Raw genomic sequence first — 11,653 nt, forward strand, 5'->3', positions numbered from 1 at the left:
TGAATCATTTATTATTTTAAGTATAGCATAGCGAAGGTAGTCAATAATATTTTTATAACTATGTATGGTGCCAGATGGGTACTAGGCTTATTGGGTGGACCACATTATAAGTTATATAAATGTCTATCCACTAAGATATATACCTGAAACAAATATAATACTGAATGTCAACTGTAATTGAAAAATAAAAATAAAGAATTACCCAGTTTTATGTCAAAATCTGTGTGTGTGTGTGTGTGTGTATGTGTGTGTGTGTCTGTGTTTCATATGTCTACAGGAATATAAACCAAACTGCTAATGTGCGGGCTGGATCTAAAGATTGTTTGGGGAGCTGGGAGAGGGAGATGAGTTTGATTTTTTACTTTATACACGTACATATTAAGTTTGTTATAGTAAACATGTATTACCATTCTGCATTTTTTTTCAGAAAAGGAATAATAAACCATTTTCCTCCCTGAAGTTAAAAGGGCATGTGCTCATTGTGGAAAATGTGGAAAAGAATAAAGAAGGAACTAACAATCCCAACAGTTAACATTTTAGCATGTTTCCTCTCATGCTACCACTTACTCGTTTTTTGTGGGTTTTTTTTTTTACATAGTTGAGTTCATACTGTATATAGTTTTGTATCCTGTTTTGCTGCTTAAGATTAAAACATAAGTACACGTACTTTCCCATGTCATGATAATACTTGGATGACTGTATCATACACCATTTTATAGTTCTGTCATAATTGAAGTCAACTAATTTTCTATTTCTTGAAATTGAACATTCGTGTTATTTCCAGTTTTTCCATATTAAAAATGATTCTCTGATGAGCATCTCAGTAATAAAATTTTTGTCTATATTTCTAAGTGTTCCCTTAGGATAGATTCCTACAAGTGGAATTAAAGATGAAAGAGCAGACTTCTAGAGGTGGGATTAATTGATAGAAAATATTTTTATGGATAACAAAAGGTCATACCAATTTTTACTCCTCCCAACGGTGTGACAAGAGTCTCACCACTTGCTTGCCAGCATTGTATATCATCCTTCTTTTTTCTTTTATCTTTCCTATAGGAACGTTGACCATGACAGCGGTATCGCCATTTTTTATTGCTCGTGAGACTTAACACTTCTCATATACTTATCCACCATTAGTATCCCCTCCTCTGTGTACTACCTATTTCTATTTTTGCGCATTTATTAACTAGAGTCTTCTGGATTTTCTTGTCAATTAAAATGAGGTCTTAAAAGATATCAACACTTTGTCTATTATATTGGTTACAAATGAAAATATTTTTCACAAGTTTGTTGGTTTGTAAAACTGTCTTGGCCATACAATTTTTTAAAAAGATAATTAGATCCTAAGTCCAGCCGATTTTGAGCCTGTTTTCCCTGGATTAAATTGAAGAGGTTTGACAAATGACCTAAAACGACCATTTCAGCTTATCGTAAATTGAGATCTGTGAAAAAAAATGCGTGGGCAGATTTAAAGATTGTTCAGCTCACATGCATTTTTAAAGGATTTAAGAAGATGGGATGGGGGCAGGGATGGAAGCTGTGCCAGAAATTTTCAGAATTCTGAAGTAAGAAGCCTGCGTGTTGGGAGGGGGAGTAAGTTATGTGCAAGCGAACAGAATTCCTCACGGAAAAGTACAGCTCTGGGCTGCAGATGTGGGCATGGCTTGGTTTTAATTATCCCCCCCACCTTTTCTTCGGCTCCCCTCCCCCTGCCACAATAAAGAGGGCAGCCAGATTAAGACTCTAAAGGGTATAGACAGCCCTTCCTCCATAAGACCTGCTCCTGTGCAGCCGGTTAGCACATAAAAGGCTGGATAAAATACCTAGGAAAGAAAGGAACCAAATCTACTAGGATCCTTCTAAACTCCCGCCTTCGTCTGGGCTTCAACACAGGGTTATTATGACTGCCAAGAGTAGTTCGACAGACTTCAAATAGAAAGCTGTCAAATAAACTTTTCTCGTTATTCTGACGGGGGAAAAAAAGCACAACAGAATGTTGCTTGCTGATGCGTTGGGACTGAGGAAATCAGTGACTGCAAAAGGATTTAGTTTTCTGAGAAAGAACCCAAAGTAAATCGCGCAATCTGATCGTTTCCCCAGATTTGGGGGGAGTTGTCAGACGGGGGCCTGTACACTGACTTTAGCTACCCCGGGGGTGTTCGCCCCACAGCGTCTGGGGGGGGGGGAGATTGAAGAAGTGTCGTCATGAGAGCGAATAGGGGGGTTCCTCAGGTGAAAATGGGTAGGCTGGGTCTCAAAGGTGGAAAAAGGAGCTCGAGGAGTAAATTTCCTGTCTTCCAAGAAAGCCTCGAGGCCCTGGAGTATGCCCGGGGAAAGATGAGGCTTCGGAATTGAGGCGACGGAGAAGCCTGAAGCAAGAGAAATGGAGTCGGTGTTTGGTGTGCATGAAGTGACAGAGGGTCTCAGACAGAGCTTAGCAGAACCAAGGATCTCCAAGGGGGTCTGTGCGCCTGGAGCAAGTGGGGTGCGGAGGAGGGCTACGCCCTGCGTCGCCGCGAGCCAGTTGGCGTGAGGATTACGTCTAGTGGGGACCTGGGACAAGCAGGTGGAACGGAGGGGTGGACTCAGCGATCTCTCTGGCTGGAAGGCCGGATCCGGCTGGGGGAAGGGAGCTACGATCCACAGGAAGATGGGGGCCCAGGGTTGAGCGGGGCGGGACTCAGCCGGGCCGCGCGCAACAGCGGCTTCGGGAGAGGAGGGGCTGGAGGCTCCGCCCATTTTCCCCCGCCTCCTCCCCTGACTAGTCCTTGTCCGCAGATCCTCAGGCGCCACTAGCTCTCGGAGAGGGAGGAGAAAGCAGCGAGTTCCGGAGCCCTCCCCACCCAGCTCCAACCTTTGCTCCAGTGATCATGGCTGCCGAGGATGTGGTGGCGACGGGCGCTGACCCGAACGAGCTGGAGGGCGGGCTGCTGAACGAGATTTTCATGTCGCCGCTCAACCTGCTGCTGCTCGGCCTCTGCATCTTCCTGCTTTACAAGATCGTGCGCGGGGACCAGCCGGCAGCCAGCAGCGACAGCGACGACGATGAGCCGCCCCCGCTGCCCCGCCTTAAGCGGCGCGACTTCACCCCTGCCGAGCTGCGGCGCTTTGACGGCGTCCAGGACCCGCGCATACTCATGGCCATCAACGGCAAGGTGTTCGATGTGACCAAAGGTCGCAAGTTCTACGGGCCCGGTACGGCGGCCCGCCCTGGGGACGCGGAGACAAAGGAAGGGGCCCCGGCACGGGGCAAGATCCGGGAGGGTTAAGGGGGGGAGCAGAGCACCCCCGGGGGGAAGAATGGCGACGAGCCAGTGAGGGCGGGCAGGCGGTGATGGCCCGACGGCTCCCACGGCGGGCGGGGGGCAAGGGACGCTCTAGAAGGGCTGCGGGCCAGTGGGGGACGCAGATTCCCAGCCTCGCGCCGCTAGCGCGGGAATAAGGGGTGGAGAGTCTGATGCCCTTAAGCCGGGGTGGGTGGATGAAATCGCGAGGCTGGAAACGTTTAGGGGGCACAGCAGAACGCAGTGTTGGGGAGTTTCGAAGGTATTAGGTTTGAGGTTGCCTGAAAGGAGGGGGCGGTGTTGGGCTGAAGAAAGGAAATGTGGATGTCTTGAGGGAGGCATGGGTGGAGGGCTGGAGGAGGGAGGTCCAGCCTTGGAGAGGACGTGAAGGCCGATGACGCCAGGAGTAGCTTTGGTCGAATGTGAGGGTGTGGGAGAAGGAAAGGGAGATGGGATTACCAGCAGGTAGACGCATCGTGCGTGGGGGTGAATCATGTGAGTGTGCGCTCTGTGTGCATTGTCAGTGTATGTGGCTTGTCAGGCAGTGTGTGCGTGCGCGCGTGCTTGGAATGTGGCATGTGTCAGGTATGTGTGTGGCATGTGTGTGCGGCGCTGTGTGTGGCGGACTGGGAAAAGATGGAAGTTGAACAAGGGAGGTTCCGTAGGAGGAAGGGAGCTGGTTGAAGGAGGAATAAAGGCTGGATGTGGTGGACAATGGGAATGTAGCAACATGACGAGGTAATATAGTATTTTAGACTACATCAGGAGAGAAAGGACTAGAGGCCAAAAAAATAAAAATTAAAATGGAGGGAGGGAGAAGTGGGAGGATCCTGAGAAACAAAAGGGGTAGGGCTCTGAAGTCTGCTGGGTGTGGAGATTCAGGATAAGCCAGCCAAAAGGGAAATGAGGGGTGGATGGATGACTTCTGAGCTGTTGGAGGAGGCAGGCTTGAAGGGGCCTTAGTGATGTGGCTTTTTATTTAAGCCTGGTCGGATCAGAATCACCTGATGCAAATGAGTTAACATACTGATTCTGACCTAATCACCGTAACAACGGAAGAGTCTCTAGGGGAGATAACCTGGAATCTACACTTTTAACATGCTTCCCCAGGCCATTGCAGCCAGGTTTGGAAAGTCCTGCTTTAAAGAGTATTTGCAGAGGAGGTGGAAGACATTTTATTTTAACTCCTCCAATATGGACTCTTCTAAAATCAGGGAACTCAGGGAATGTGTCCACATTGACAGTGTTCTCTTCCCTGCTGCTCTGGAAGAGTATAGAAGGCAGCAATCTGGCCATTTCCACTTCTGCTTTGTCTTACTCTCCCAGTCTGACTCATCAAAATCAGATGTTAAAATTCTTAAGGAACTCTCCCACTTAGCAGTTTTTCCTTGTGGATCATTTAGAAGACCTACTTAATGCAGATATGTAACTCAAAATAATTTAAAAACCATACCTGTATTGTCACAGCGGCACACCTAGAGGCATTATCAATAAACATAATCATGTAAATACCTGTTATTACTGAGCTACATCATAAAGTTGTCAAAACACATGCATTGGGCATCGTCATATGATTGTAGTTTGCAAAGTCATTGAGAGGAATGTAGGCCTGTGTACAGCACCAAAACTGGGAGTCAGGCAACCTGGGTTCTAGCCCTTGTTGGATCATTGACTAGCTGTGTGACCCAGTGCAAAGCATTGTTCTCTGTGGACCTTACCGTGTTTCCCCAAAAATAAGACCTAGCCGGACCATCAGTTCTAATGTTTCTTTTGGAGCAAAAATTAGTATAAGACTTGGTCTTATATTAATGAAATAAGACCGGGAATATAATACAATATAATATAATATACCGGGTCTTATATTAATTTTTGCTCCAAAGGACACATTAGAGCTGATGGTTCGGCTAGGTCTTATTTTCGGGGAAACAGTAGTTGTCCCTCTTTAAAATCATAAGGATGTCCCACTCTTAGTCTCTCCCCTGCACTATCATCCCGTGATACCCTGAATATATGACATCACGTGGAAAGGATACTTCATGTTACAAAGGATTCCTAAGAATTATACATTTGAGTGTCTATTCTATGCGTGGCACTTTTGTAGGTGCTGGGGCTATGGCAGTGAACAACAACAAAAAACAAATCTCTGCTCATGAAGTTTACATTCTAGTGAATATTCTGGTGATAACATTTAAAAGTTGATCTTAAATTTAATCTAATTTGAAAAAAGCCTGGTGGATTGAGGTTGCAGGTGACCAGGCCATATTGAAACTTGACCCATTCTCATACTTGGCATAGTGGTTACCTACAAACTTTTTAATGTCAGGGTTGCTACTCAGTCAACCTTTGGGGAAACACACATTGTTTAAAGTACACTGGATTCTTTTCATGTATTTGTGCAATATTTAAATAAGTATAAACATCCACTTTACGTACCTACAGAATAAATCACTGCTCTCTTAGACAAAAGTTCAGTATAATATATGTAATAGCATTCTAATGTTTTATAGAATTAGTTTGGGATATTGATTGAGCCTTTATTTCCCATGATAGTTTTAGGATTTTTAGTCTTCTTTTCTTCAAGGCCACCAAAAACAGTGATAGAGCTGATCTCTGTGCTATCTCTTTATTGACAGTGGAGATTATGTAACGGGGATAGATTTCTGATACTCTTATAAAATGATTTCTCCTGCAGGTGCCACATGTTAATGTTTAATACAGTTTCACAACCAAAAATCTCTATACGATATGTTTGACTCATTAAAACATATTAGAATACATTTAGAAGGAAATGGTCTCATTTACTAAAATCTTAGTGTTTATTATCTTAAGAAACCATAACTTTCCCTGGTGTAGCCCAGGTGCCCAGAACAGAGCCAGGCTTTGGGTTCAATGTCCTAAAACTGAATTCTGACCTGTGGACCCATTACCTAGATGGGTGCGATAGTGTTTTATGGCCTTTTTATTAGCTGTTTGAAAATCACAGGAAATTAATGATAATGTATAACATTTTGATTTAGTTTTAGTTATTTAAAAGTTTAATAACAACAGATCTTTTACTATCCACTACATAATGATTAAAGTATCAACATCACTTACGTTTTCCAAATGGAATTGGGTATTCCAAAAGAGGGCTTTCTATGTTGATGGGTAAGGAAGCCATTTTCTGTGCATGAACAACAGAGAACTTGACTGTCTAATAAAGAATTGGTCTTTGGTTTTGTTTTGTCTTTAAAAGAGGGGCCGTATGGGGTCTTTGCGGGAAGAGATGCATCCAGGGGCCTCGCCACATTTTGCCTGGATAAGGACGCGCTGAAGGATGAGTATGATGACCTTTCTGACCTCACTCCTGCCCAGCAGGAGACCCTGAGTGACTGGGACTCTCAGTTCACTTGTAAGCATTTTTAAAAATTGTGTCTAGATCAAATTTTGACCAGTAATGGGATTCACGGCAGTCCAATAGTTATTACCAAACAGCCTGAAACTTGGGAGCACTTTCATTGGCTTCTGAATCTTAGACAGATCAAGTTCATGGCTTGAAGTAATTGCAGAAGTGCTGAGTCACTTGCCATGACTGCATACCAATTTTTAGCTCATCCTCTATGAAAACTTGTATTTGAGAGGTTTGCATAGATTCCACACTAGGATTTGGTGCTTGGTGCGAGGGGGAAAGAGAGTGGCCATCTTAGCTACAGAAAAGGGTTTTCATAAGTCCTTACTTGTAGAACTTGCCATTTATAAGCAGCCCGTGTTTTTGTTGAAGAATGGGAGACTTGTATTCTACAGAACAGCTTCTCTGAATTTAATTGAGCCTAACTATAGACTTCATCTACAAATGATGCTTATAATCTTCCCAGCAACAATGGTATCTGCATTTTTAAAAAGAGAAAAAAAGGAGACACTTGTTTCCTGCCGTCTGCTATGGGCTAAGGTCTTTAGGGGTAAGAATGGAGGTTAATTTCAAAGTCTGAGGAAATGGCTTTTGTCAAACCCAAGTGTTTATCCCTTTAGCAATATTTCATTGCTAAGAATTTGAATGATAATCTTTCCCGGCTTTGAAATAGTATATAAAAACCATGATCATTTCTTTGAGGAAGATTTTTCATTCAAAATGTGGTTTTCTATTTGCTGTTCCCTATAATCAGTTACATATTACTTTTGGGTAAATTCAACCATTTTCTTTGAAATTAACACTTACTTCAGAGAGAGAGATCTGGGTTAATAATTAGGCAGAGATGGCTCTACCTTTAGAGTTTGGATCCTAAGCAGACTATAGCTTTCAAGTCTAGAGGCAAGTCTTTTTAGTTGAAAAACATAATCAGCTGTCTAACATAGTCCCTCATTTTTTTGCATCCTCAAGATGCCTTTGTAACAATAGTCTTCTATATGAAACCAATGAGTTGTAACTTACAACTTACGAAGCTCTATTTTCTAGGGCTTGCCTTCATCGGTGGGGTAAAATGTGGGTTTTCCCTGCTTAAACTAAGGCTAGCCCCAAATACTGCTGTGAAACTTCAGCTACACTCAGGGCTGGTGTGGATTCCCTTTAAGGCAGGTTTCTCAGGCACCATGGCTTTTATTTGTCTTGCACAGTCCCCAGCGCCCTTGGGGACCTTTATAATATGTTCAGATAGGGAAGTTCCCATTGTTTCTGGTGATTATTTCACACAAAAGCCACTCTGGTTACCTGGTTAGACAGGTTGGGTACTCCTCTAATTCCCACCCATACTGGGAAAGAGAAGGCTCTGCCCTCTTGGCTTCTGACACTGAGATGATTAACCCTGCAGTAGCTGGGCCGCAGTGATACAAACCATTTTGGTGGTGGTTTGCTAGCTCCATCCCATCTCAAGTCTTGCATTCTGGTTTATTCTCTTAAAACTCTTTTCCCCAATATCTCCAGTGCTCTCCGGCCTCCTTTACCACTTCCTTTAATTATATATAACTTTTTCCTCATGTTGGAGAATAATTTCATCTGCTATCTATCCTCTCCATCCACTAGATTATTATCATTCTTTCCTTCTCACTGTCAAATAACCATCTAGTAAGTGGTTGTTCTATCCACTGCTTCCTTCATTTCCTCTCTATACCTCCTTCCTCCCTACAATATGGTTTCTAGAAGACCCACAATTCAATTGAACTTTCTAAAAGGTTTCCAGGGACCTGCTTTTTGCCAATACTAACTTCACTTCTCCAGTCCTTGTACTAAATCTTCTGTCATGTTCCCCTCCAGAGTGGCTCCCTCTCCTGAGTCCCTGTTTCAGTCCATGTAATCTCCAGTTTTCACTTCATTAACTCTTGTTTTCAGTTCTTTAAATTATCTCATATTCTTCCTTTCCACTCCCACAGATACCCCCCTACTCCTGGCTCTTGTTCCTTCACATGTGGATCTGCCTATCAGCCTCCTGGTCACTCTGTTCCTGCTTACTGTAATCTGCCCTCAATACCACAGTGATACCATCGTTGCCAAAGCACTATTTTACCTTGTCATTCCTTTGTCATAAACCTTCAGTGCTCTTTGCCACCTGTAGGATAAGTCCAAACTCCTCAGGCTGGCTTTCCACATCTTTTTTATTTCCCCACACTGCTCAGCCAACCTTATTCTTACTCTACTCCTACCAACTTGGGCTCTTTAATTGTTCCCCAGATACATTCAGTTTCACCTGCATGCTTTTGTGTGTGTGGTGTTTTCATTTTCTGGAAATCCCCCCCTCCCAGTCCTACACATTTTCCAAAGCATATCCTTCTTTTATGAAGTGATCTGCAACCCTTCTCACTAACTCATAACAATCCCCTGCTCTTCTAAACATAAGCACAAACACAGCTCGTCTAGACACTTTGTGCATACTCATTGTCAGATATCACTACCGTGTTTCCCCAAAAATAAGACCTAGCCAGACAATCAGCCCTAATGCATCTTTTGGAGCAAAAATCAAAACTCAGAAGCCCAACATATTGCTGTGTAGATTGTAGGCCTCAAATGCTTTAACATGAAATGTGATTTCCTGTCAAGCATGAGAATGACCATTTGTGTTTTCCTCTCTACTTCTAGTCAAGTATCATCACGTGGGCAAACTGCTGAAGGACGGGGAGGAGCCCACTGTGTACTCAGATGAGGATGAACCAAAAGATGAGAATGCTCGGAAAAATGATTAAAGCATTCAGTGGAAGCATATCTATTTTTGTATTTTGCAGAATCATTTGTAACATTCCAGTCTGTCTTTAAAACATGGTGATTTCAATATTTAGAAAAGTTTTGAACTTGCTGTAAATTTTTTAAATTAACATCACTAGTGACCCTGATAAAATTAACTTCTGTCTTAGAATGCATGATATGTTTGTGTCACAAATCCAGAAAAGTGAACTGCAGTGCCGTAATACAAATGTTAGTAGTTTTTCTTCTATTTGTAGTTATTACAGGCTGAATTTAAATTTGTTTTCCTGAGAGACAGGTAAGACTTGGGTATTTCCCCAAAACAGATAAAAATGTAAAATGTGCAAAGTCCTTCAAGTACCAAGAACAACGGATCAACTTTTAGTCATGATATTCTCGAAAGAGAGCAAATTCCTTATTTCTCAATTGACTTAGCTGCGTGATTTCTGTTTTATCTACCTCTAAAGCAAATCTGCAGTATCCCAGAGGCTTTAGTATTGATTAAACAAAGGTGTCCAGTAACAAAATGAAATTTCAAAGCTGGGCTTAGTTGGAAGAAATACATTAAATGTTTTGAGACAGCATCATTGTCCTTCAGACCCTCAGACACCCCCACTAACATAGTAACCTGTAGTAAGGATTAAAACCAGATCTGAACATTCAAAAGAAAGCTTTGGGGAAAAATCAACTGGCTTGCCTAAAAACCTAAATACATGAAGATTGTAGGAGTATCTTCCCAATCGCCATATTCATGGTGGGGCAATGGTTATTTTACACGATCTGACATGAGAGGGTCATGTAGAACTGGTGTTTGCTCTCCTGAGAACCTTCACAGACACCCCTGAAGACAGGAAGCAGTACACATCACTAGCCAAGTGGTTTTTGAAGAAGTGAAGTATATTCATAAGGTAGCAGTTGTCTTTTGTTGTTGCAAAACTATAGTCACTGCAAGGGTAGTAGTCAAGTGTCTAGGTCTTTGATATTGGTCTTTTGGTTAACAATAAACTTAGCTTAAGTAGACTGTACAGTTATATGAATTTGTAAAAGTATATGAACAACTAGTGAGGTTTCAAACTCTTGTAGTTGAATAATATTTTCATTGTATTTTCTTGTGAACCGTGTTTCATGGTTTTACCTCAAATCAGAAAACAAAATGAAGTGCTTTGGTCAGTTAATAAAATGGTTTTACCCAGTGTAGTGTGGTGGGTTTTATTTTAAAACCTTAATCTAAGAACCAGTTTCAGCCATTTTACTTTATCTTAATACTGAGAGTTTTACTTTTGAGTGATTTTTGTATTCCAAAAGAAACAAGTGCCAAAACTTCAGATGCCTCACACTACAAACCAAATACCAGCGTGTCTTGTTGAGAAATGGTGAATTGGGGAGGACAGGTGGCTCAGTTGGTTAGAACACAAACTGGGCAACAGAGCTACCGGTTCCATTCCCACATGGGCCAGCAAGCTGCAACCCCCGCAATTAGAATGAAGTCAGTGAGCTGCCACTCAGCTCCCCGGTGGCCAGATGGCTCAGTTGGAGGGTGGGCTCTCAACTACAAGGTTGCCCGTTCAACTCTTGCAAGGGATGGTGGGCTGCACCCCCTACAACTAAGATTGAACACGGCACTTTGAGCTGAGCTGCTGCTGAGCTCCTGGATGGCTCAGTTGGTTGGAGTGCATCCTCTCAACCACAAGGTTGCCGGTTCAACTCCCGCAAGGGATGGTGGGCTGCACCCCCTGCAACTAACAACAGCAACTGGACCTGGAGCTGAGCTGCGCCCTCCACGACTAAGATTGAAAGGACAACAAACGACTTGGAAGAGTCCCAGAAGTATACACTGTTCCCCAATAAAGTCCTGTTCCCATTCCCCCCTCCCCCCAAAAAAATCTTAAAAAAAAAAAAAGAAATGGTGAATTGAATTGACTCTGTGACTAGTCAAATTCTGCCTCTTTAAATCAGAACTTTCTAAACTCAAAGGCAGACCTCCACATTTGAGGTCTATGTATAGCAAGGATTTTAAGGGGTAATTTTACAGAAGGCATTGTTAGCAAGTGCCAAGGCAGGGTTTTGTTGTGGGTTTGTTTTGTTTTGTTTTTAATGTATCTGATCAGGAAAGTATTCAGGAAACTTTAGAGTAGCAAAGTTAATTCACTTCATGTCAAAACGAGGATACCAGATTTGCATATAGCCAGTTGTATGAACACAGACATCTCATTCTCAATGT

The 11,653-nt window shown here is 42.8% G+C and overlaps 1 protein-coding gene across 1 annotated transcript; it reads left to right on the top strand.

Annotated features, from left to right (window-relative positions):
- Positions 1-2,772: 2,772 nt before the first annotated feature.
- PGRMC1 (progesterone receptor membrane component 1) lies at positions 2,773-10,625 on the top strand. The gene is made up of 3 exons (XM_019717038.3): positions 2,773-3,195; positions 6,520-6,675; positions 9,331-10,625. Exons 1-3 carry the CDS (start codon positions 2,871-2,873, stop codon positions 9,432-9,434), a joined length of 585 nt encoding a protein of 194 aa, XP_019572597.1. The 5' UTR covers positions 2,773-2,870; the 3' UTR covers positions 9,435-10,625.
- The last annotated feature ends 1,028 nt before the right edge of the window (positions 10,626-11,653 follow it).

Source organism: Rhinolophus sinicus, chromosome 18, assembly GCF_057876585.1.
Source record: "Rhinolophus sinicus isolate RSI-liver-muscle chromosome 18, RSI-T2T, whole genome shotgun sequence".
Lineage (NCBI taxonomy): Eukaryota > Metazoa > Chordata > Mammalia > Chiroptera > Rhinolophidae > Rhinolophus > Rhinolophus sinicus.

Coding starts and splice junctions, on each gene's coding strand:
- PGRMC1 (XM_019717038.3), top strand. CDS start 2,871: ATGGCTGCCGAGGATGTGGTGGCGACGGGCGCTGACCCGAACGAGCTG. Junction 3,196..6,519: donor TCGCAAGTTCTACGGGCCCG/GTACGGCGGCCC, acceptor TGTCTTTAAAAG/AGGGGCCGTATGGGGTCTTT. Junction 6,676..9,330: donor CTGGGACTCTCAGTTCACTT/GTAAGCATTTTT, acceptor CTCTACTTCTAG/TCAAGTATCATCACGTGGGC.